This window comes from Eutrigla gurnardus, assembly GCF_963514095.1.
Source record: "Eutrigla gurnardus genome assembly, chromosome: 15".
Lineage (NCBI taxonomy): Eukaryota > Metazoa > Chordata > Actinopteri > Perciformes > Triglidae > Eutrigla > Eutrigla gurnardus.
The window spans coordinates 2,131,434-2,155,983 of NC_139938.1; the positions used below are offsets into that span (position 1 = coordinate 2,131,434).

Genomic DNA, 24,550 nt, shown 5'->3' on the forward strand with positions numbered 1-24,550 from the left:
TTCTCATTACGAGGACAACATACTTGGTGGCACTAAAACCATTGTAGGAGCAAAGTGTTTTACTTCTGACAACTTCAAGTTTACCTATGAAAACCATGAAAAAATTAATTCGTTTGAATTAATTCATAATAAAGAAAACATTTATTGCAATGTAATCAAGCCCATTTTAGTCATGCTGAGAACAATGGGACAGGTGGATGATCTGGTGAGAAATTTGAATTAGATTTTTATCAAACTCATAGTTACTTTAACCCAACCTCTGCTCTCACACACACACACACACACACACACACACACACACACACACACACACACACACACACACACACTTGATACAAGAGTTTAGTTTCAATGAGGTCAGAGCTCTCTGGCACACGCTTTAATTAGTGTATTGTAGTGTTAGTGTATTTGTACCTGGCTGTTGAGGAAAGCCTCTGCCTGCTTTGCGTCTCTCAAGAAAGTCTGGAAGTCAAAGGCCTGGGCCAAAAGACTGTGGCGATTCTCCCACATGCGACGCAACTCGTGCCAGCCAGTGTCCAGCGCCTGGAGCCTCTGGGCCAAGAACATGTACTGGGCATCTGTCTGACCTTGGGTCACCTCCTCACCAACCGCTCGCATCTTCTCGTAGTCCTCCTTATAGTTATCCACCTCATTCTTAATACTCTCATGCTGGGTTAGCAAACTCTCAGCCTCAGGCAAGGAGGTGGGAATGTCCTCGGAGGCCACGGCTGTCTGGGTGCGGGACAGCCAGGACTGGAAGTCATCCAGATCCCTAAGGAAGCCCTGCAGCTTGCTGGCTTCGCCCAATGACTCTTCGCGCCGCTTCATGGTGGCGTTTAACTCCTCCCAAACCTCTTGAATCTCTGCCAGGTGTCCATGGATCTCTCCAGCCTGATCTGGATGTTCCATGGCCAGCTTTTCAGCCTCATTTCTCAAGTCATCAAGTTTACCCTGAAAGGATATGAAAAATTATTTTAACGCAATATGATGACAAAATAATCCTATCAATGTACCAGATTTTTAGACGATCTAGTACAGTCCATTCTGCCTCCATCCCTTTACCAATAAGTCACAGCATATGACCTCTCCATACCTGAATGGCCTCCAGGTCCCTCTCCATGCCAGTGAGTTTGCGTTGCAGTGCCATCACTCCAGCTAGATCATTGCCCAGACTCTCGGTGGATTCAATCACTTTGGTCTTTTCCTTCATCCATGTCTGGATCTCATTACACTCCAAGTGGTAGTTCTGGATGTTAAGGGCCGACTCTAGGGCGTGTTTCTTTTGGCCAGCCAGTTGTTCAAACTCCTTCCATCTAGAGACCACAACAAATGTAACGTTTAGACTAAAATGCTAACCACAGTACTCATCGAGTACAAACGTATTGCTGCGTAAGTAATACGTTTTACTAGGCCTCATATGTTAGCTCTGACCTGTTGTGCAGTTGGTCTCGTGTCTGGTGGATTTGGTCTTTGCTACAGTTGTCGGAGCTCAGCAGCTGTTCGGCCACCTGGTTCACATCAGTGACACGAGTGCCTAGGTTGTTCATCTCAGGCTCCAGTGTCTCAAATCTGCAGCAATACATAATAGCCCAGCATCATGTCACTCATTCTGAAATTCTGACCATCATCATTCATTAACTCTCATGTGTTTGATTTCACAAATGTAATTATTGGACTGGATTCTCCGTTTTAATTTCACAATTCTAAACTTGAAGACAATTTTTCAAGGGATAAGAATTCAGCCATCATTATGTTTCGTATAAATGACATCTTCTGTATTAACATCCTTCCCCTACTCCCAGACTAACCTTTGCTGCACCACCTCTAAGTCCTCCAGTTTTGTAGGAATCGCCATTCCATGCAACCACTTCTCCTTTTCCTCCACCCAGAGCTGGCAGGCACCAGCTTCACTGAACATGCGGTAGAGGGCCAGAGCACCTTCCAGAGCCTGGCGGCGAGCTGCTGACAGAGACTCCAGTTCTTCATAGCTCTGCTCAATGGCAGGTACGCGACCATCCACCTACAGTCAGCAATAAACAATATTCCATCACTACACCATGACATGACTGAAGAAGTAAGAAAAATAAAAGCATCCATACCTGAGGGATATGTATGAAGGCCTCTGGCAGTGCTTGAACCTGCTCATGCAGGGAGTCAATTCCAGGGTGGTGACTCTGGATCTCCTCCTCTATCTCCCTCTGCTTACGAGCCAGAGTTTGGGTGGAGAACTCATCGTGGCCAACCTCCTGACTGGACACCTGTCTAAGTGTCTCCATGATCCATGCCTCCATGTCATTGGCATCGGTTTGAAACTGGTGCAAGGCCACCGCTTCCTTAAGGCTCTGTTCTCTGAGCTTCGTTGTCTGGGGAGCAGATAGAACAGGAAAATTACAAAGAAGCAACACATAGAACAAGTTTCTACCGAAAGAATATTGATCATCACCTACCTCTTCCAGATTTGTCCACTGTGCACGGATGTCTTCAATCCTCTCGGTGACCTCTGGGGCTCCATAGTGTCCCTCCTGAATCAAAGCTTCTCCGGCAGCGATGCTGTTACTCAGGGGGCCATAACGGGCCGCCATTTCATCCCGGAAGGCCTCATGTTTGCTGAGCAGGTGAAGGGCAGAAGTGAGGTCACGGCCACAGTCTCCACTGGCCAGGATCTGCTCCTGCTCTCTGATCCAGGCTGCCTCCTCTCCCAGATCCCACAGAAACTGCCACAGGCGGCGTGAATCCTCTAGACGCAGTCTGTGTTTCCCAGCAAGCTGACCAAGCTCCTCATAGGCTTGACCTAGCAGGTCAACCTTCTCACTAACTAGTCCAGGCTCACATGGTTTGTAGGCTGGCAATTAGAAAAGGCAGGAATACATGGCACTTAGAGACTATGCAGAAATAGGTGAGGCTAAAGCTGCATGATCTGTTAGGAGAATATGTCAAGAAAAATATGTTTGAAGACTTACCCTGTTCATAGGAAGTGAAGCGCTGTGCAGCTCCCTGCACTGCCTTGATCCTCTCTGCCTGAGCTGAAATGTCAGCCTCTACCAGATTGTGTTTCTGCAATAGGTCTAACACATCGTGCAAATGTTTGCCACTATCCTGAGACTGCAGACGACTCTGAAACAGAACACAGTCCAATAGAATATGTAGTTGGAAGCTTCAAACTGTTTGCAACAGAACGCACAAGGTAGGAATCTAGTTTGAGTGATTTGTCAACCAAGGATGAGTGAAGAAAGAGTGGGCAACATTTAAACACAAAAGACATTGATACATTGTATAATACAATACGTGTCCTCTTAGGGAAATTTGTCTTGGACTCAAGTCTACACACACAAATACTCCGACAGTTACAGTGAAACAACCAACATATAAACAAACAATACAGCACCAGCTGAACCAGTCATACCACATTTTGAATCATAACCATTATGTGCTATGTTTTGCCAACTATTAGCTGACAACAGAATGTCAATGAGCTGTAGCATCAGCCCATTAACCTGAACAAATCTGAGCCATTAGATTGGAAGACTAATAGATAACAATAGGACATTGTACTACACACACTATTAGAAAACAGAAACTGCATACTAGTAGAATAAATGGATTAATGTCCTAATCAGAAAGGAGATTCCAGTGACTGAAGTCTACCTAAGCCAACCTCAGCAAAGCCTGCACTGACAGGCAACACAGCTAAGGGCTAGGCCTGTAAAAACCTAATTACTGCTGTTAATGGTGCTCTGATAAGCAAAGATACTAAAGCTGTTAAGTACATGTGAGAAACAACCAACTTAATCTAGAGGATTAGGAAAAATCCCTTTTTGTTGATTAAAAACAAAGCCAAGATAATGTAGGAATGCAAAATGTGTTAAAACCGTGTGAGCACTGTTAAAATTGTGTAAGCATGTCCTGTGATGAGCAGGTCAGTACCTTCATGTCTGCCATCCAGTCCATGATGAAGCGCATCTCCTCAAACAGTCTCTGTAGGTCACGATGGGCATTCAGTCGCTCTCTGCGTGCAGCCAGCAGCTCTTTGAGGTATTCCCAGAGTCGAAGCACATTATCCCTCCGTGCAATTATACGCCGCACATCATGGTACCTCTCTGCTTCCAGCTCTTTGGAAACAGCCTCCACAGCAGCCACCCGCTCCCAATATGCCCCAATGTCTGTCTCAATTGCTTCGTGTTTACGGGTGGCCGCTTCCACAGCTCCCAAATCAGTTCCGAAGTTGTCCTAATAACAGAGAAAAGAGCTTAATCACAGCAAAACTATTCATTGTATTCAAGTCAGAAATAAGAATACATCTGTTGCTGCTCGTTTGTCCATTGTTGATTATAACACATTTTATTTTATTACCTGAGACACCAGCCGCTGGTTCTCACTCAGCCATGTCTCCCGCATAGCTGCTTTGCGGTCAAAACGTGCAGCAAGCATCTCCAGCTTCTCCTGGCGAATCAACTCATTTCTCAGGGCCAGCTCTCGTTCATGCTCTGCCTTTTCCAGCCGCTCCCATGCCTGCCAAATGAAAACACAGGAAGTTTATAACATCCTGTAACTAGAATACATGCATCATATTGTTAAATCGCATCATTCAACATGGCTGTCACGTTTCTAGATGGAAAACCATTTCTATCCCTTTCTAGAGCAACCCATACCTTATTAATGTCAGAGATGAGTTTGCCCTCTCTTGGCATGTAGACCTTCTGATTGTTTGCTCTCATCTTGCTCTGGATAGTAAAGAGGAGAACTTCCAAATTTCCTTTCTCTGTAAATCTGAGGAGACACACACCAACTTGGTTTAACATATTGTACAGCTTCACATTTGGGATCCTAATGGATAACAAGCATTGTGTCATGCACTTGGTTACATTAACCAAGCTTTCTATTACTCACTTGGAGGGTTTCTCCACAGTCCGGTAGGAGTTAAAAGCCTGGAGCTGGTTCTGCACACCATTCAGTGAGTTAGCTAGCTGCCGATCATTGAGCGTCCCGATGGTCTGCTCAATCCACTGCAGCAGCTCTGAGGCAAGGGTCTCATACTTCTCTATCAGCTGGTCAGCCTCAATAGCATAGTCCAGTACCTGCAACCGAGAGGGATCTGTGAATCCATGCAACTGGTGGGCAAACACTTTTACTCGCATAACACACACACACACACGCACACACGCACGCACACACACACACACTTCACCTTGCCAATACGTTTGCCCTCCACTGCCAGGGCTTTCATCTTAGAGAAGTAATGGTAGTAAGTCGCCACATAGGTAATGATGGACTTTTCATCCGGCTGATCAACATTAACATCTGAAAAAAAAAAACAACAGCATGATCTATTTGCACATTAACTCTTCCCCCATTTTTTTATTTAATGACCAGAACACAACAGTGCACAGTTAAGTATGGCTTTCAAAACAGCCTGAATGAGCAGTTTAATAAGTGCCAAACTATCTTTGGACATGTTTTTTTGTGCACAGTGTAGCTGACGTGTGATGTGTTGTTGTTGAAGTTATAATTAAGTCCAGTAATCCCCAGTAGTCTACCAGCCAACAATCTGTTTAGAACAACAGGCACCAGTTTAGTGTCTTAATGGACAGTGTCAGGCCTTCACCTTGACTTGTGACAGAAATGAGGCATGTTTTTGTTGAGGTTTTACCCACTCACCTTCTGGGTCAAGCAGCTTGGTAAGCCCCAGTTCCTTCTCAGCCACATTAAAAGCATTCTGGAGATTGTAGTGAGCATTGGACCTTTTCAGGTTGTCAAACTCAATCACATCGGGTCTGCAAAGGCGAGAGAACCATTCACACTGGTTTTAATAATAACAGATAGCAGGGCAGGGTGAAAGCGAATGGCCATGCCATTCAGGCTGTACAAAAAGCATCTCATTTTTGTTATATAGAGAAACTATGTTTTCAGTCCGCTCTTATCTTGTCTTGTTTATAGATCAGGGTGCATTAAATAATCAACTGGATAAAGGTATAGTAATCTACATGCAAACAGGCTCATCTGTGGATGAGGCAAGCTGCTCAATTATTGCCTATTCTTGCCTGAACCATGTTTTCATTTGGAGCTAAATTAAGCATCGGATGGGTGTAATTTTTTGGGCCTATATATCATTCAAACTTTATTTACCAATAAGCATGAATTGGCAGTCCCAAAATATTGGAACAAGGACAAAAAGGGCTATTTTCTCATTGAGGTTCAGTGACAATATCCAGAGGGTTTGAAGTGGACAATGGCCATGAAACCAGCGTGTAATTATGTTGCAGGTACTTTAAAAAAGGACCCGATCATGTAAATGGCACCATCATGGTTTACATAAATATCCCATATATTCACTCACTCTGATGAAAGCAGGGTTTGCATTCATGTATCAAGTGTCACCTTAAGCATTCATTGTAATGAACAGCAGGGTGTGCAAGTGAGTTATCAAGCATGGCTTCAAAGAAATTAAGTGGGTTATTATTTCTGTGATCTAGGTCATCTTACTCCCTTTTTTATTTTCATCCTTTTAGCCATACTGCAGACAGTTTGAAGGATGGGAGGAGTAGGAGGAGACCTAAATATAAAAGGGGATTAAAAACACCACTGAGAAGTGTGAGGGTGCTGTGACAGGTGCTCCTCATTAGGCAAAGCAAAGTAAAAGAGGGGGGTGAGGATAGTAGACACATTTTGCAGGATGACCTGTTATAATCAATTACAAGGGGCGAGTTGGGCCAGTTATTGTAGTAGGTACAGGGAGAAGTCAATGACCTGTGTTTGTGCACGATGGCATTGAACGCCAGGCCATCTCTCCAGCTGGTGGTGAAGTTGTGGATGTTGACATTGGGGTATCTGCAGAGGCCAGATCAAAAGTCATCAATCATTATCTCAACACAGCTCGATTCATCAGTCCCCACTTCAGTAAAACCACAAATAACATAAATGGTCAAAAATATCTTCAACAGCATTTATACTGTGTGATTAAGCCATCTCTCTCCCACTCGTTTCTCACCCAGCAGTTTTCATTTGGCACCAAAGCAGCAGGGCTTCTTTAGCAGATTTCTTCTCCTTGTTATCCTCCGTCTCCACACTGATGTCCTGGATCTGTAAGCAGAGCATTCATTTCATTAAGACACAATTCCTACATAATCAGACCTTGCTATGTAATGACATATATTATTGTTACATACTGTTAGTATGTTATACCACATTTCAGGAGGGGTTACATTTTTAAATTATGGACAGTAAGGTAATGACTAAAATATAATGACAGCATTAGCTTCTACTACCATTGTTTGGTAGTAGAAGTTTGCCTGAGGATGTGCTCGGCTTCATACAGAGATTGATGTGCCAAAGCCAAATTCACTGCTTGAAAGAGGTAAAGCTACATGGCAAATGCTCATCAACACTACTCTCGGTTACCTGGAAGCGAAGGATGATGGTCCAGATAAGACCCAAGGTAAGACGGTGATTCCCATCCACAATGTCATGTGAGCCCATGTTTTCTAGATGGACTTTTTGCTCCTTAAGGAACTGCAGGGCTTTATCAACATTCTCCAGGCAGTGGATACGCATGCGTCCCTTAGTGGGCTTTGGCTGTGGGGAGCAGAAGAAAAATAATGACCTACGTTGAAATGGTTGAACAAAAGTGATCAACATACATGAAGAGGAAATGACTGCAGTAATTTTAAAAGTCAAAAACAAGTGGAAGCATGAGGAGAAGTCACACACTAAAAGAAGAAATGAAGTGCATGATTTCTCCTACCTCCTGACTTGTGGTGCAGGGCTTGGGTCATGCTCAGGGCTCGGGTCAGGGATAGGACAGAGAGGAGCAGTTTTTGTGTGCCACTTACCAGCTGTTCTCCTGAGAGTACTTCCAGAAGGCGGATGAGCATGCGGCCATCGCGCAGGTCGGTGTACAAGTCACCAATGCGACAGGTCACTCGGCCTAAGTGAGAGTTTACCCATTTGGTGAAGGTCTTTTTCTGTACTGCTTCACGCTCATCTGCAAAAGAAACAACAGGGAGAGAGAGGGGCTGAAGTCACATGACACCAAGACTATAATTGACGCTGCAGACTGAGATGCCACTGGCATCAATAGTATTACTGTCAGGGAAATGAATATTTGCAAGGAATCAATTTTGCTCAAAACAAACAGTCAACAACTTTGATCACTCCTGAGAGCAGACAGGTGACAGTAAATCATAAAGACTTAAGCTCTTGGCCTGAGCAGTTCATTTCACAGATTAGCTACGCCATTAAGACTCTAGGATCACTGTATTGACAGCTTAGTGAGAGGTTTTCACTCCTCAGACCAAAGTTTACTGATGGCTCTGCTCACATGTGCATTGCTAGTTACTCTGATGATTTAGAGCAAAATAGTGACAATGCAAATTACACATAAAAGGTAGTGTCATTTGCTGTTTCTTTATTAGAGCAGACTAAAAAAAAAGAATCACAATAAATTAAGCTGTAACAGCAGCTCAGACATATGGACCAGGGGAGTAAGAAGCTAATCCTGCTCTGCCACCTAACAAGGTGACCTCATTTCTAGGACACAAGGTCTTCCTGCCTTTTGAACACACTATTCCAGCATTGTACTTAATGCCCTGCACCTCAACAAGCCCACACAGAAATACCCTGAAGCAAACAGAAAATAGATCAGAGGAGCAGCTCTGTAGCAATACATTTAACATGAAATTAAATTAAATATAATGGTGAAGATGAATGTCTCTCTAAAAACAATGCAAAATAGCCTTCATACTTTCATATTCATCATTTAACAAACCAAACCATAAATAGCCACATGTTGAGGAAACCTGTATTTTGTAATGTAGTGTTTATCGCACATATCTCTATCTGATAATATCTTGTTTGATGGTGCGATACACCACACCTTCTTTCCACAGTACAATTCAAAGCAGCTTGGGGGAACGACACGAACCAGAAAGCCACATCTTGTGTGCTTAGTATGTTGCACTTAAACAACAAAAGGCTGAAGGGTAATTAATGTGACAGAAAGTAGCTTTGAGAGGTCAGGTAGATGGACAGTATTCCGTTATTTAATTACACTCCCCTGCGTTCCTTTTGCCCCTTCTCAGCATTATTACATTGTTATGTAACGAGGTTGCTACTACTAACAGTAGGACCAACAGATATTTATTGCAAAAGGTCTGGTTTTACTGATGTAAAAGCCAAGAAACATGGTTGGTTTGTAGAATGTAATTAAAGAATGCACAAAAACATACTGTCATTCTCTAAAATATAAAGTTAAAAAAAGACATGCAGAAGAATTATTCAAGTACAACGCTATTCAAAGCTGAGACTTTCAACCCAAAGGAAATGTCCAAATATCTCAGCAGTTCATGCAATATTGGGAGATTTTGAAGGTCAGCCAACTTAACATAGTATTTAGACAGATTCACAAGATTAAATTACAAGGTCAGTACATTAATGATGTATGGAATTCAAATACATATTTTGTTTGTACTGAAAGTTATTGAAATCGGTTGAAGTAGGATAAAAGAAAGCTATTAGTGGCTCAGGAAGTATTATCACTGTATATGATAAATGAAAGTGAGGTAACCAAATCCAGCAAGTTGTACAAATAACCACTCTACTAACTGTCAGCTAAAAGAGAACAAGATTATGAAATTTCAAACAAGCTTTCTAGGGTGGGGTAAAACCACAGGACACAACGCTTGGCCTGTTGCAAGCTGAAGGTGTTTCCCCTGTATCTATAAACTACTACTAGATCATTACTAGGTCCTCTTTTGTAATAACCTATACGGGAAGTGTGTTGTCATGTTGTATTTTAACAGCACATTGAAAGCAGTCTGCTATCAACAACCAAAAAAAAAAAATGTTAAAGAATGTCACAGCTAATGTTATTACTATGATTAAAATACTAATTCCCCTGTAGCTGAGACCTCTGTGTTTTGACTCGTTCAAATTGTGGTATTAAAATGGTACTCCACCTCTAGTGGTAGTGTACAGGGATATTTTAAATGAGCAGGTTTTTGTGTTTCGAGTTCCATCGTCATGCTCACACAGACAAATATCTCATATTGCAGTGAGTTTGGTGGCCATCTCACAGCCTTGAAATGAAACTCTCAGGGATTGTCCCACAGTCAAACAAAACATCATCAAAACGTTTTAGTTGTAATCACATCTCAGTGATAAAATGGCAACGCACTGTGGATTGCCCTTCAATGCTTCAGCTGCTGACAGCCTGACAGCAGCAACTGGCAATGTGACCAACAATAGAAGAAACAATAGTGGAATATATTCCATTATTCAGTACAAATGCTCTGCACTAGAGCCAAGGGCAGCAGAACAACAGATGAAAGCCATAGGAGGAGAAAGCAAGAACATTTAATGGAGAAGGCAAGTAAAATATGTGATATTGCTTTCACTGTTAGTAAATCAGATGGAACTGCTTGTACTATGAATCTCCATGACAACGCCTATTTGAGTGAATTATTGTAGACAGTACACTAGCTTAAATCTAAATGGAAAAATGACTGAATCATATAATGTTTGAATCTCCAGATTCAGCACAACATACTGTATATATAATTGAAGTTCTCATTGTAAAAATGTGTTACTGCGATGCAGGTGACTGTAGTCACGACCTACAGGCATATTTGGAGGGCTGGAGCTGTGGGACAGTGTTTTCTTTGCTACCCTGCTATCAGCCCTCTTGTCTTGGATATTTGTGTTTTTTCTTGGTTTACCAGAACTCAAAGATATCAGACAAACAAGGCATGGCATCACATTCAAACAGCTACTATCGGCCCTGCTTTAGTTTAGCCCTGGCCCTGGTCCTCTGCACACTGTAAATAGGTGTGCTGGTTAGTATTTGTTCTTACTACTCCATTCTCATTCATTTACAAACTGACTCTCACTAAACCTGCTTTCCCATGCACCACACTCACAGATTATTCCATTATTCAAGGACCACTAAGTAATTTGAAGCTGTTCAATGAGCCAGCAGAGGTGGATTACTGTGGCAGGTGAGGTACAGCTGAGGAGCCAACATTCCTCCTGATGCTTGGTCATGTTCTGACAGCACCCAGCACTGAGGAGGAGGCAGTGGGGCAGTGGGCATGGGTCCTAAATGAGAAATACAGCAATCCTGCCCGTGCTGCACTGCTAATTACAAGGCTACTGAACAAGAACACAAGACAAACACAGACTCATTATGGTAAGCAAACACAAACATGTCATCAGTTGAGGGAACGGTGGATAAGAGCAACACTGGTGCAGCTGTTCTCTTTAACAATGTTGAGATTTGTGAATTGTATTGTTAGTGCATGGGAGGATATGTCAACTGTATTGTAATGGTTGTACATCTACACCTGAATGGTTTATTAATTTTTTATTAATTTGTCAGCAACAAACATTGTGGTTGGAAGGCTGATTTTTACTCTGGTGGTTGAAGGTGAGAAAAGAAATCCAGACTATGCCCTCCGACTGTTGTCAGACATCTCACGTCATGCACAATACCTGCAGTCTGCCAACATTGTTACACAACAGAGGACAAGAGAGTGGGAAAACATGAGCTTTAGAAAGCAAGCTTAATAAATTAGCCATGTCTTGAATAATCTTATCCTTTTTTAACAAATTAAATCCCACAATGACTTCCCACACCAGCCTTGAACATGGACGGTTCAAAGTTATAGCAATAACTAGTTTGACCACACTTTAAATGCAACGTCCTAAGTCAAGCGTGGCAAGTTGGCTATATGATGACATGCCTGTAATCCAGCACAAAATAAACATTGACTGCTAAATATTATCAATCCTAACAAGTATACAGTGTTCCTAATGTGGATTCAATCAACTCCCTTATTTTTCTGAGATATTTTTTCAACAATAGCAATAATAGCAAAATAGTTCTTATCTAAATTCCACAGAAGTGAGCATTCAAAACCGTTTTATACTCCCCTGACTATCCTGGAGCTCTACCTGTCCTTCTTGAGCCTGTTAGTGTGTAGAAGGACTGCTAGAAAAACAAGCGATTAGAACTTTCTATGCATTTTTCTCCATTGTTTACAGATAAGAACTGGTTGTTTCAAAAGCATATTTGGGCATGTCCAGTCAGTTTGAACATGTTTGTCTCCAGTAGTAAGTTTAAGTATAAGTCAAGCCGGGGGAGTAGAATGGGGGCCTGGCTCAGCCAGTGGCCTCTTCACTGCTGAAGGCACTGGGGTTTAGTTTGCCAACGCTTTTCTATTTAACCCCCAAACAAACTTTGGCGCTGTTGATAACGATGATTATCTACAGGTAATCTGAGCAAATATGCCGCCAGACTTAATCCCGTCTGTGTGGCTCATAGAGGCAAGGATCATATTTAGTGATTAAATGGAGACAGATGCAACACTAGTAACAATGACTCGCTGGGTCAAGGCCCATGCACATCAGAACAACAGTATGTGCAGTTTAAGACAAACATTACCTTTGCTGGCTCTAATTCATAGTATGGGGGCAAGGAGGCATCCAGTCGAGACGAGGCCCAGACTATGGGGGCCGGCAGACAGACAGGGAAAGGTGACAAGAGGCCTAAGTAACACCATCTGATCTTGCACCTTGACGAAACCCCACCCAAAAACACCACAGACAGAACAACTTGGGGAAGCAAGGCAGAGGCCTGAGCGGCAACAGATCCTTGCATAATGCTAGACATGCTATGGGATCTTATAGATTTATATCAGCTGTATCGTATTGAGGTGAAGGTTTAATTGTGCTTATCTGCTGCATTGTTAAAAGGGTTAATGATCGGAGAAATGAATGTTTTCCCGTTCTCCACACATCCGTTTATTTTAATGAAGTGGTCACTGTTGCATCAAGGGTCAAATCGATTCATGAGTGACCAGACCTCATTAATCCACAGGAATAATTCCGATGAGTGGCTCTGGGTCTTTGCCGTTTCTTTATTCATTAAACGTGTATGTCGTAATCCCCAGGGATTTCTTAAAAGTAAATGACCCTGACTGAAAGAAAATGGTCATTGATAGATCTGTAAAATTACTTGACATGACTTTTTGAGTAATGCATTTATGTTTGGTGGGTACATATTTAAAATAACATGTTCAAACCCTTAAATGTCAAAAATGCAGTGCAATTTTTTAACCATGTCAGACGGGGGGGCAGAGACGGTATGAATCTCAATATTAAAGGTTTCCTATATTGTTCATTGTCCTCTCTATGAATCCTGCATCCCATCGCTGTGTTGCATGACACTGCACTTTGGCTCCCAGTGGCATCACTTCACCCATAAATAGCTTACCACAGTAAGCACTACACACAATAGCAAAATACACACAGCAGATGTTTGACTACTTTTCAATTCCCTGATCACATTCACTGTCAAACACACTGGGCTTCCATCTTGTGATTATTTTCTCACTCCCAAATATGCAAGAAGCATTCAGAGGAGCTATAGAACATTCAAGGACAGGCTGATAATCACTGGGTGCTGCTAACAATTTCATTTCATTCTATGTCCTGCCCAGGTCATGCCTTCCTCCCTCGTCATTCCTGGTTCTCTTTCTAGAGGGTTGATATGCCCTTGACTTCATCAACTCCTGACATCCAGTCCTTCTCCCACCCTGAGTTTGGGCTATGAGCAACCTGCTACCATCAATCTGTCTGCTATAATGACTTTCAAAGTAATTTCCACAGAGACAAGATTGTGGTTTTATGTCAAAGGGTGCAGAGTGAGTCTGACTCTTCTCTGCTGTTACTTATGTGATCTTATATTATATATCTTATAAGATATAAAAACATGTGAAATAATACTCTAAATTGCAACTAATGTATATCAAAATCAGATTGTGGTACTACTAAAAGCGTTGGTTGAGTCAAGTGTGGTGTATAGAGTGTAAGTGGTAAGAACACAACAATCTGATTGGACCGTAGATAGGTCTACAGCGTGTATACATGTATGAACATTTTGGTTTGAAACTTAATATCCGTTCATTTAGGTAAGTCTGGATGAAGGCATAACCATATCACTCTCCACTGAATGGACCTACCTTAAGAAGATAAGGCATCTCACAGTCTTTGCTTAGCAGTAACATGTGACACACAAAAACAACCGCTGTTGAAAATGTGAACATGACCATGAAACTGTCACTTAATCCAGATTAAAAAGATGAAAACATAAAACCCTAAATCCATGTTCAACCTTACCTTTAACTGACCTATAACAGGAAATCAAATTGATCAAGGGTACCAAAAAGAGCATACAAAATACACAATATGTATTGTCTCCATTTCTTCCTGAAACAGAGACTGTCTCCGTTTCTTCCTGAAACAGAGACAATACTTCTTTGAAATGTAAGTCCAAATGTGAGAGAAAGATTTACATTTATTCTACAGAGGACACAGACTTTTTGTGGCCCACAGATGTTAAACAGAGTTTAAGGAGGCATCCATGCATCATCAGACCAATTATTTATCTATAAATCTAACTGAAAAAATAATGTGTGTGCAAGGAAGCAACAGATGCACATGCTTTGACATTTCTCTCTAAAAGAAGAACTGCACTTCTTTTGCTTAAGACTTTGAAAGTAGTGCTGTGGTAAAACTGCCGCCTTGCCACGTGTTATTTTTACACTTTTAACAGTTTGCGGTCACAAGTATGGAGAGACTATGTTTTTAATAAACAGGTTTGTTCTTACTATGGCAAACTGACAGGGTGAGTAAGATAGAGTCCCCTCTTGTCATCTCTCAATGCAGTGCAGTGCAGTAAACATGCCCTTCAGGTCATGCCCCTCTGTGCCAGCTGCAGCAGCGGCTGATAATGGGGAGATAGGGGAGGAGGAGACTGGCCAAGGCCAATCACATGAGAAAAGGGACATAAAGCAGCAGTTCTCAGCCATAACATCTGGACACAAAAAGGGTGTGAAATGTCAACAAGACAACAATTTTCCGAAAGCCTCTAAAACAGCATTCCCTTGTTATCCTTCCAAATAGGAAACTGTCAATATTGGTTAACTGTACAAACATAAAGGCATTTCGTGTGTGTGTGTGAGAGAGTACACGCTTGGTGAACCCTCAGCAAGGTAATGTGACTCTCAGTTACAGCTGGAGGCCACTGGAGTCAGAGCTTTCACTAAGAGTGTTAGAAATATTAAATTACAACATTCAATTCATAGTGTTCCAATAGACTTGAAACGTGACCCAAAACTCGACATTGATCTCTTTCAATATCAACTCAGATTCTTAGTGTATAAAATGCTGCTGAAAAAAGTGGTGCATGTGCAGGGTGCATCGAGTATTTGCATAAAGCCACACTGCTATTGCCTGCCGAGTGACAGTTCAAACTTAAGTCCACAGCTGTTGACTCAGAGGGTGCATGTAGTCACAACAGCAACTCTGTAGTCTACCGTAACACGCGGCCTTTATCTATGAACCGAATATCAAAAATCAACTGACAATGTCTTCATCTTGACCACTAAGATCATTCACTAGACATATTAGGCAATATGGACTTTCACACAGCATGTCTCCATTGCATTCTACACATGAGGCACTGCAAGATTGCACAATGATGTGCATAGTGTGATTTGGGACAGGGTTTAAAATAATCGGTATACCCTCTGAATTGGTCCTGAAGGATTTTATAATAATGTGTAAACAGTAACTGTCCATCCATCGGTCAATAAAGAAAGTTCCATGACACAAAGATGAAGGTTTTTCCTCTCACTTTAATTTAACCATGTGGTCCAGTGTTCCATTAAACCGGTCTGCCTTGGCTGTAGTTATTGAGTTACTGATCATTCACCACTGAGTCAGATAATGCTAGATGTGTTCATTCCTTTCATGACTGGCATAAGTCTTGCAAATCAGTCTCTACCTAATTATAGCCACTAAAAGTTAAGATACGTTTTTGTTTTTTTTTCAAATATGTCTCCACAACTCCCTCTGTTAATATCGTTGTTGTATGGTTGAGATCAAATTTTCTTAAAAAAAGAAAAAAAGGTTGGGAACCACTGACCTTGTTCAAACTGCATGTAAGAAGGTTGACACATTTCAAATGAATTACAAACATAATGTATAATGTTTATACAAAACAATTTTGAGAATGCTTTCATTTGCCTGAAGTGGACACCAAACTACGTATGTGCTCATCTTCAATTTTATGAACAGACATCATGGTTCAACATGGGGAGGAAGGAGTGACACAAAGAATGAGCCTCAAGGGTAGTCAAACTGGAAATACAAGTGGGTGTTGCCAAAATGTGTTGGGTTGTGTTTGATTATGTGCACATGAGTGTATTTACAGTCAACTCCATCCAGAGCATATCCTTGTACAGAGATGACCAAAATATCACGTGTATTACACACGTCATCTTTATTCTCTATACAGCCATAAAATTCAAACCGTAGAGATTACGGTTACAAAGAATGTCATTTCACAATATGTTTGTTTAAGGTAAGTATGAATAAATTCTGTGTGTAAATTTGGTGACTGATCTCTAACCCCCAAAATGACGCAATGGGTTAAAGGTTTTCTTGCCTGACAATGAAAAACATTTGTAGGCATGTAGCCTTAGCTTCTTTGTGCATTACGTTGCACGGTTGAATGTTGTCAATCAAGTATACGCATTGAAGTACATGATGCTATCTGTTCTGTGGGTCTTATCTCAACCGAAGAGCAAGAGTGCTATCAGTGTGGAGGTGTAGGCATGTCTTTAGTTGGTCATCACTTCACAGACATATGCATACATACATACGTACACGTTCTTTTAGCAGACCAATCTCTTCCTGAGTGGCAATGAGGAAATTGCTTAATATTGGGGGTGCACTATTATTGGTCCACTACAAGAATGTCAAACATGCAGAGAGATAGACTTGCCCCTCAAGTAAACTCAGCGCTCGATTCCAGACAGCAACGAGGGAGGGACCGGAAACTACCAAAACACTGTGATCTTCATGCACACCACTGACTGAAATACCAGTTTCATACACTATTGCCTGTACACACACTCAGCTACTGCAGATACTTTATCTCCTGGCCTGTGATTAAGGGTCTAAAGCTCACAGGAATAGACCACATGGTAATACAAGAATTCTAACATGTACACATTGTGATCAAACTAAAACCTTCACACAGTCTAAACCATTATTACTTCTATTTAACACAAGCATTTCCAGATGTTAGTCAGGAAACAGAGAGGAGTTACAGGGTTCCCTAAAATTAATATAACTTGAGCTCTGAGGTGGGGGATTGCACTTTTGTGACCACATCATTTCCTAAGTCCTATGTCACAACCACGGGCCTCTGGGATTTGTGTTTGCAGAACCTCACATGCGTTAGCCAAAGACAGAGCTGTGCATTGTAATAAGATAAGAAAGGACAGGTGGCCGAGTGATCAGGTGCCAGACTGCCTGCTTTAGAGCTGAGCTGAAGCCGACCGTGGAGCTACTAGGTTTTATTAGATTCCCTCCATATTAAGCATCAAAATAGTACCAAATTGACAGAGCAGTGTCTTTAACTTATCACAGGTAATCACTTATACCAGAAAACGGTTGAGATTTAGCTCGGGGCTCATTAAACAGCCCAGAGAACCTGCTGTAGGACTACCACAGTTGCACTAGCCAGACAGTCTAATTCTACTTAATATGTCCTGTTTCAACAAGCAACAGGATGTGTGTTAAAGGCTAACACATTTCACTCTGGGACTTTCTAATCAATAATATTTTACCTTAACAACTGTTTCCATTAGCCACACAACCAAAGAACTTGAGGCTGTAACCTGTGAAGTCAATAAAACAACTGTCCGTGGCTCAGTTAACTTCAACAACCTTTGGATATATTCTTAATTTAAAATTAAAATTAAATTAAAATGTCCCTTTCAACCATATCGACGGGCCAGTATGACTTACCTTGCAGCTGTTTAAATCTTCCTTCCAAGATGTTGGAGTATTGCACCTGATTAACAAATGCTGCTGGGGATAAGCAGGGTTCTCTGTCCCTGCGGTCCAATTCCATGGTCTTTTTTTTTAATGGATCTCCCTCCTCTTAGAAACGGAGTGAATGGGAGCTCTCCTGCATAGCACAGCAGAGGCAAACTTTCCCACTTAAAATGTATGAAATCCGTTAGAGGTTGTTCCAAAAGATAAAACTTTTGTATATCCAAAACGCCTTGGTTTGTCTTCCACTTTCCTCGATGCTGTGCCTCAGTAAGGCACAACACAAGGTTGAAAAAGTTGCCGCCTGTTCTTTTCTTCTTCTACTGTATGTCCCACCTTGTCCAATGAAAATACAGCAATGGACGGTGCAAGGTTGTTGTTTTTTCAAAGAATAATTTCAAACAAAGCTGAAGAACAAAATGTTCTCTTGTTTCACCTCCTCCTGTGAAGAATTTCACCACACTAGTGGCCTCTGAGCAAAGTAGAAACTTTTGGTTGCACTCCCTTGTGGTTCAAGGCTGGCTATTCCTTCCCTCCAAATTCTGCACACGCATTTGCCGGAGCTGAGCACAGCAGAGCAGGCTAACCGGCTGCAGTCGGATAGCTGTGTAAACAAAGCCTGCTGTACGGTCTGAACATTGTGACATTTGCATAAGGTGTGTTTGAGGGAGGAGCACAAAGGAAGACTACGGTGGAAGGAGGAGGGGCGGGAGGATGTGTAGAGGTGGACTAAACCATTAGAGTTCTTTGCTCAGTGTAGCTTGAGGCAGATTATTCATCTCCACCTTAATGCCAGGGAGCAGTGGGGTGTGGCCTGCCAAAAAGGTACATCATGAAAGTCCCCGTCAGATTGCATCCTCTTATCCTTTTGTCTCGTTGTGTGCTCCTTATTTCTGTCACTCTGTAAGACAAGATTTGATCTCCCCTATTCTGTTCTCAGGGTATGCTCTATGGTAAGGCGTTAAGACAGGAAGGAAGTTGTTGAAAATGTTTCAGCAACGCAACAAGCTCTTTCCTGCCTGAACAAGATTTGAAATGATGAACTTGTACGCGTGTTCTTCAGGCAGATGGTTAGGTAGGCGTGGGTTTATTACCTGGCTAAAATAATTATAGAACTACACTGCATGAACACATTTATGTCTTACTAGATAATACAAAAGTATGTACAGTATGCATTAAACAATGCATTAAGAGAACATTCTAATTATATATTTTTTAAAGTTTAATAACTTACTGAATGGAAGGTTTGCTCTTTCTTTCAGCTACTAATTGACAGCTAAAACATGAAACAGTAAAAGTTACAGATGTGCAAAATGCCTGTGCGTGCAAACATTACACAAGACTGTAAACACAGTGAGGACTAAGGTCACAACCTTTCTTTTTAGAGCATGGCTTTGGTCTGGTCAGGGGGCAGTGATAAAAAGGTTTGGTGTTTTTTTTTTTTTTTTATCTGTGCTTGTCCTGATGAGCTGGGAGCATCTGGATGGGTCTCATTAGAGGGTCAAATACTCCGGGGGCTTCTGTGACCGGGCGTTTATGGAGGGGGACTGGACTAATGAGATCCTAAGAGAACACACTTCCTTTGGAGGAACAGAAACTATGCAGTGGTCACATGCAGTGAGGAATCAAGAGCAGAACCTGGTAAACTGGTAATGACCATTTAACATCCCATTGGGCATATTTCAAACATCACAAGCCCTTTTAACATGAGAGGCAGACGTGATGGCAGGTTTGTGTGTCTGGCAAATGCATCTTAACATAACGTTAAGACAGTTTCCTCCCTATACACCTCATCAGTCATTTAGATACACTAATTAGAGGTGTAACATCATTCGATGAATCAATGAATCGATTGTCAGTCCTATAGATTCTACTAAATCGATCTGCTAAAATAAATAAATAGAATGAATCGTTTTGGCTTCACCAATAATCGATATAAATGCGGTTAATTGAAGTGAAGCCAAAGATTCACACCCCTAACACTAATAAATAAACAGTGGATAGGATTAATAGTTATTTTCTTAATCTTGTGAGACATGAAAACAAACTGTTAGAAAGTCTGCCAACGGGAGATGTGGGACAAACTTTAGCATTGAGCACACTGGAATTAATGATGATTAATGATGGTTCGGTGTGGTGAATGAACACAGATGAGAAAAATAAAAGATAGAAGCTGTGGGGGTGTAAGCACTACCAGAGGGAGGAAGAATCTATTGCTGAGCATGTACATTTTATCCATCCCACAGCAGAACCCCTTTGAGTGACCTGGGAGAGGGCAGAAGCCTGGACCGTACTCCCAACATTGTCAGTTAATATCTGATCTGAAGGGGAATCCCCCTGGAGGAAGTAGGGTTGATTTCTTGTGAGTTTCACAATCTCTCAAGTCTTAGAACAAAACTGTCCCAAATGTGAGAAAGTGAACTGATAAGATATTCTATTTATGCTTCTGTGTCGTTTCTACGTTAATGAATTATACATCAAATATATAATCATGGTATGTGTATTGTATTGGTATTTTATGAAGAATAATGGTAACATAGTGTATGTGTGCCTTTCAAAGTGCAAAAGCCATGTGCTATCCTACTGTCTGAGTGTAAAGCTGGGCGTTGCTTAAATGAATGCAAATTTGCACCGTTTGCTTTGCCACACAGTATAGGAGAGTAGATAAGTGGTTATTTATGCAAATTACAATGATCTTAACTCGGGGGAAGCTCTCTACTGTGAAACAAGTGGCAGCTGCCTGAAGTAAAATGAATCCAATGGACTGGAAGGGTGTAAGAGGTGTGAACCAGGAAAGAGAGCTAATCATATTACATAGAGAAAAGCAGAGAAAGTTGAGATAAGACAGACAGAAGCATAAGTAAGGAGTAGATTGCAGACTGCTGAAGGTCTTGACATTTGGGGATAAGTTGTAAAAAGGTGGACAGGAACTATGCTTAGGGGGAAATAGCTGCTACAGCATGTCGAGGAATGTTCACATCAAGCCCACACTTGTCAAACAGAGATGGTATCACAGGTATTCAAGTTTGAACTCCCGTACGCAAAGGCCCAAACACAGTCTACTCTGGTCACACTTTTACCAATACTATCCATAATCACATGGCAGCAAGATACAGTACATGATTAAATATTGTATAATGCATATATATATATTCAGGCAACACCCAAAGTGTTTCCTGTTGGCATGAGGAAATTAGTCAGCTAGTATTTGTAAGTGAAATGAGGTTTATCTTCCAGAGATACTTTGACTACAGCGGTGCTCAAAGATCAGCAGAGCATGTGGTTTTTGCACAATGTGTGTGTGTGTGTGTGTGTGTGTGTGGGGGGGGGGGGGGGGGGGGGGGTGTGTGTGTGTGTGTGTGTGTGGGGGGGTGTGTGTGCGCCTGTTGCCTGTTGCTCCCCTCTGCTGGGTTCTCCATGATATTGCAACTTGTTTTGACTATTACCAACTTATTCAAATGTGAAACCAGGCAGGTACATTGTAGTCAAATAAACACACGAGCACACTAATAGAGCCAACAGGATTTTCACCTGGTCATATAAGATGGAGCCTCAAACAGGATAGGCTGACCTTCAGACATGCACTTTTCCAACTTGGAAGGATGTCAAGACTCTCAAGGGTAGGGGAGTAAGGTGTTGTATCAAAAACATGCAGTTTCTTTATTCATTTCTGTAAGATCACTGTTTGGGCACAGCATGGGGTCCAATGCAGAGAGCTCCAGCACAAAAAACACAGGTATCCAGAGATCCTGGACACACTTTCACAATCAAAATCAAAATGGTTGTAAAATGTATGGACTTGAGAAACTAACTAACATTATGAGCATTTTAGTTGGGTGATTGATTTTGAGGTTTTGCTATATTAATGGAGGCTTTTTACCACACCTATAGTAGCCCTGAAGTCTAGTCTTGCCACCTTATTCCATCGCTGCCTATTGCTCTGAGGTGAAATAACTATACAGCTGCCTGGCTTTGTCCTCCTTTCGGAAGTATTTCTGTCTTGGCCTAAAAAGAGAGAATCATGCCTTTTGGGACAGAAAAGAATAAAGTTGGTTCCTCAGTCTACAGAGCCTCATTAGATATGTGCCAATGTACTTTTGGTCTGTGATTTTGTCTTTAAATGTCATCTTATTAATTCATTGATCTTAATTTCTCAATATCCCTGCTGCATATTTAAAAATGTTACTATAAACACGGTGAACATACAGGCCTAAATATAAGACGATATTTTCTCTAACAATTATATTTGGGAAAGGGATTGTTGGATTGTGCTAAAGAGCTGGAATAACCACAGATGCTCTGTCTGAGTGGAGTGAACATAATCAATTTAGTTTCAAAGTGAGAACATTATTTTATAAGTACTGTATTATGCGTGGTTTCTAGCCTTAATGCTCCTAGCAAGTTCCACTGACATAGAGTGCCTGCTAAAGTTAGCCAGAATTTATGCACACGATATTGTTTTTTGTTTTCATCACAGTGGACAGCGTCTCCTGAATACTTCACCACAGAAATTGACTGTAATCTGTCAAACCCCCAAGAAATGAGCTGTCAAAGACTGTCATGTTAAAATCTGGTGGCCATACAGGCAGTTTTAACTTGCCAACAGTCAAAAAAGATATTCTGTTGAGCCTCAACCCAGTGTGTCAGCCAGTATGTGACTGAAAAATAAAAAGTAAGAATGCCTTTTTAACATAGCCATTATATGACTAAAAGCTTTGGGCATTAGCAAACAGCTGAATTCACAGTTTTATACAGTTTCTCATTGAAATGGTAAAATGCAGGGGGAAACTACTACATTTTCACTTAGCGCTTATTAACCATAGATTTCCAAAATTAAGTTAAATATACATTTCCAATCATGTCATCACGTTCTCTCCTTTCATTTTGCAGCACACTATAACTTTGTGGTGGGGGCTGCTACAAATATATGTATAACCAAAACTGTATAACAACCTCAATATTAAAAATGTACAGGATGGGCTATGACCACCACCTGATGGACTCACTACCGATACCATTCCCTCTGTGGTTATAAAGGGGATCTTAATCAGTGGTATACCCAACAAACTATTGAGTCCTAAAAAGGTTGAATATTACAAAGCAACAAAACAATATTGATACTACTGTAGCCTCAAAAAATGCCAGGACGCTGAATCAGCACCTCACTAACACAGTGTTAAGGGGGAAAAAACAGAAAAATTATAATAGTCACAAAAGGTAGATTTTGGCTATTGGATTGGATTGTACAGGTGTATCGAATAAACAGGTAAGTCAAATATCTCTCTATACCGGCACTAACTTTCAAATATCACATTATTGTTTTAGTAGAAGATAGTAAATCGAAAATAGGAACGTAAGTCACCTTCTTAGATCCTTAATGTTTTTGTACACTTTTTGTGTTTTATGACACTTCAAACAAAACCAAATGTTTGTCTATGATCATCACACACCAACAGTAAACATAGGTGCATGTTGACACAATGCAAACATATACTTTGGTGAAGTATGAGGAGTGACATACCGGCAAGAGCCTTGATGCGTGAGCGCTCGAAGAGGCGTGCTGAACTGTTCTCATTATCCCAGTCGGTCTCTGCTGCCAGGTCCCAGCGGTTGTTGATGTCATTATACTGCTGCTGGATCTCCAAACTGTCAAAATCCGTCGGCGAGATGGTGCTCATGGTGTCCAGGCTGGGGGAAAACACATTCACCCTACAATTCAGACAGAGAGACACAAAAGAATCCAAAGTCAGTGCATAGAGAAGGGAGGGGACATTGCATGATACCAGAAGCTTCACAAGACTGACCCTTGAAATGTTTGCAAGTTAATATTTAGTAGATTCAGTTTGGGGATTGAGAATATGTTTATTTCAAGGCCAGATGATGCACTGTAACATACATCACCTACACTCTCCTCACAGCTGCACTCTAGTTTTAGATTCTCAAATGACAGTCATATGCAAATAGCAGCTTAGACAGTACAACTGCCAGAGTGAGTAAGGAGATAACATTTTTTTAGATACGTTCAGCAACTGTCATGAAGTTGTTCAGTTAAGCAATCAATAATTGATTATAACTCTATGCCAGGACAACCCCATTAACCTTATTTTAGCCTGGTTGATGATGGCAGAAACAACCTCAATCTATAATGATTAGATCATGACTTGTACATGGGCCACAAATGCACATTGCTCAATACCCCTATGAGTGGTCAAAGCACCACAGAATACAATTTGCAGTCCCCGTCCTTGCACTCACTGCTAGCCATGCAACATCTTTCCTATTCTGCTGTTTGTACCAACTCAGCACCCACTTATAATAACAAGGGTACCCTCATATGGCAACAATCAATACTACATAAACAAAGAGGTCAGTCCCGCCCCTTTCTCCAACTGGATGAATCCGTGTTTCTCTATTGTCACTGAATCTCTGAGATAGATTTAAACTTGAGCAAATGCATTCTGTCCTCTGCATCGTGATGCGTCACGTCTCCTGTGTGTGTGTGTGTGTGTGTGTGTGTGTGTGTGTGTGTGTGTGTGTGTGTGTGTGTGTGTGCAGCCAGTTATTGAACTAAAGTGTTGTACAAGAAATGTAATACACATACATATGTCTGGAGATACCTAAATTGGCTGCCTGTAGAAATGTCAAGGAAAGC

At 41.4% G+C, this 24,550-nt stretch overlaps 1 protein-coding gene across 5 annotated transcripts in view; it reads right to left on the reverse strand.

The window, feature by feature from the left end:
- sptbn2 (spectrin, beta, non-erythrocytic 2) overlaps window positions 1–23,607 on the reverse strand; it is a 36,029-nt gene extending 12,422 nt beyond the window's left edge. For 2 of the 5 annotated variants that reach the window (XM_084029296.1, XM_084029294.1), the window contains exons 1-18: window positions 23,420–23,607; window positions 7,827–7,978; window positions 7,396–7,569; window positions 6,986–7,077; window positions 6,745–6,825; window positions 5,656–5,771; window positions 5,186–5,298; window positions 4,888–5,075; window positions 4,650–4,767; window positions 4,351–4,509; window positions 3,925–4,227; window positions 2,961–3,114; window positions 2,448–2,842; window positions 2,100–2,363; window positions 1,809–2,020; window positions 1,432–1,569; window positions 1,094–1,313; window positions 415–951 (exon numbers count right to left, since the gene is read on the reverse strand). In XM_084029296.1, the coding sequence (XP_083885422.1) occupies window positions 415–951; window positions 1,094–1,313; window positions 1,432–1,569; window positions 1,809–2,020; window positions 2,100–2,363; window positions 2,448–2,842; window positions 2,961–3,114; window positions 3,925–4,227; window positions 4,351–4,509; window positions 4,650–4,767; window positions 4,888–5,075; window positions 5,186–5,298; window positions 5,656–5,771; window positions 6,745–6,825; window positions 6,986–7,077; window positions 7,396–7,569; window positions 7,827–7,978; window positions 23,420–23,576 (3,573 nt within the window). In that variant the 5' untranslated portion in view covers window positions 23,577–23,607. Of the gene's footprint in view, window positions 1–414; window positions 952–1,093; window positions 1,314–1,431; window positions 1,570–1,808; window positions 2,021–2,099; window positions 2,364–2,447; window positions 2,843–2,960; window positions 3,115–3,924; window positions 4,228–4,350; window positions 4,510–4,649; window positions 4,768–4,887; window positions 5,076–5,185; window positions 5,299–5,655; window positions 5,772–6,744; window positions 6,826–6,985; window positions 7,078–7,395; window positions 7,570–7,826; window positions 7,979–17,871; window positions 18,529–23,419 lie in introns of those variants that run through there. The other 3 variants (XM_084029298.1, XM_084029295.1, XM_084029297.1) reach the window with 3 other exon arrangements.
- Between the last annotated feature and the right edge of the window lie 943 nt (window positions 23,608–24,550).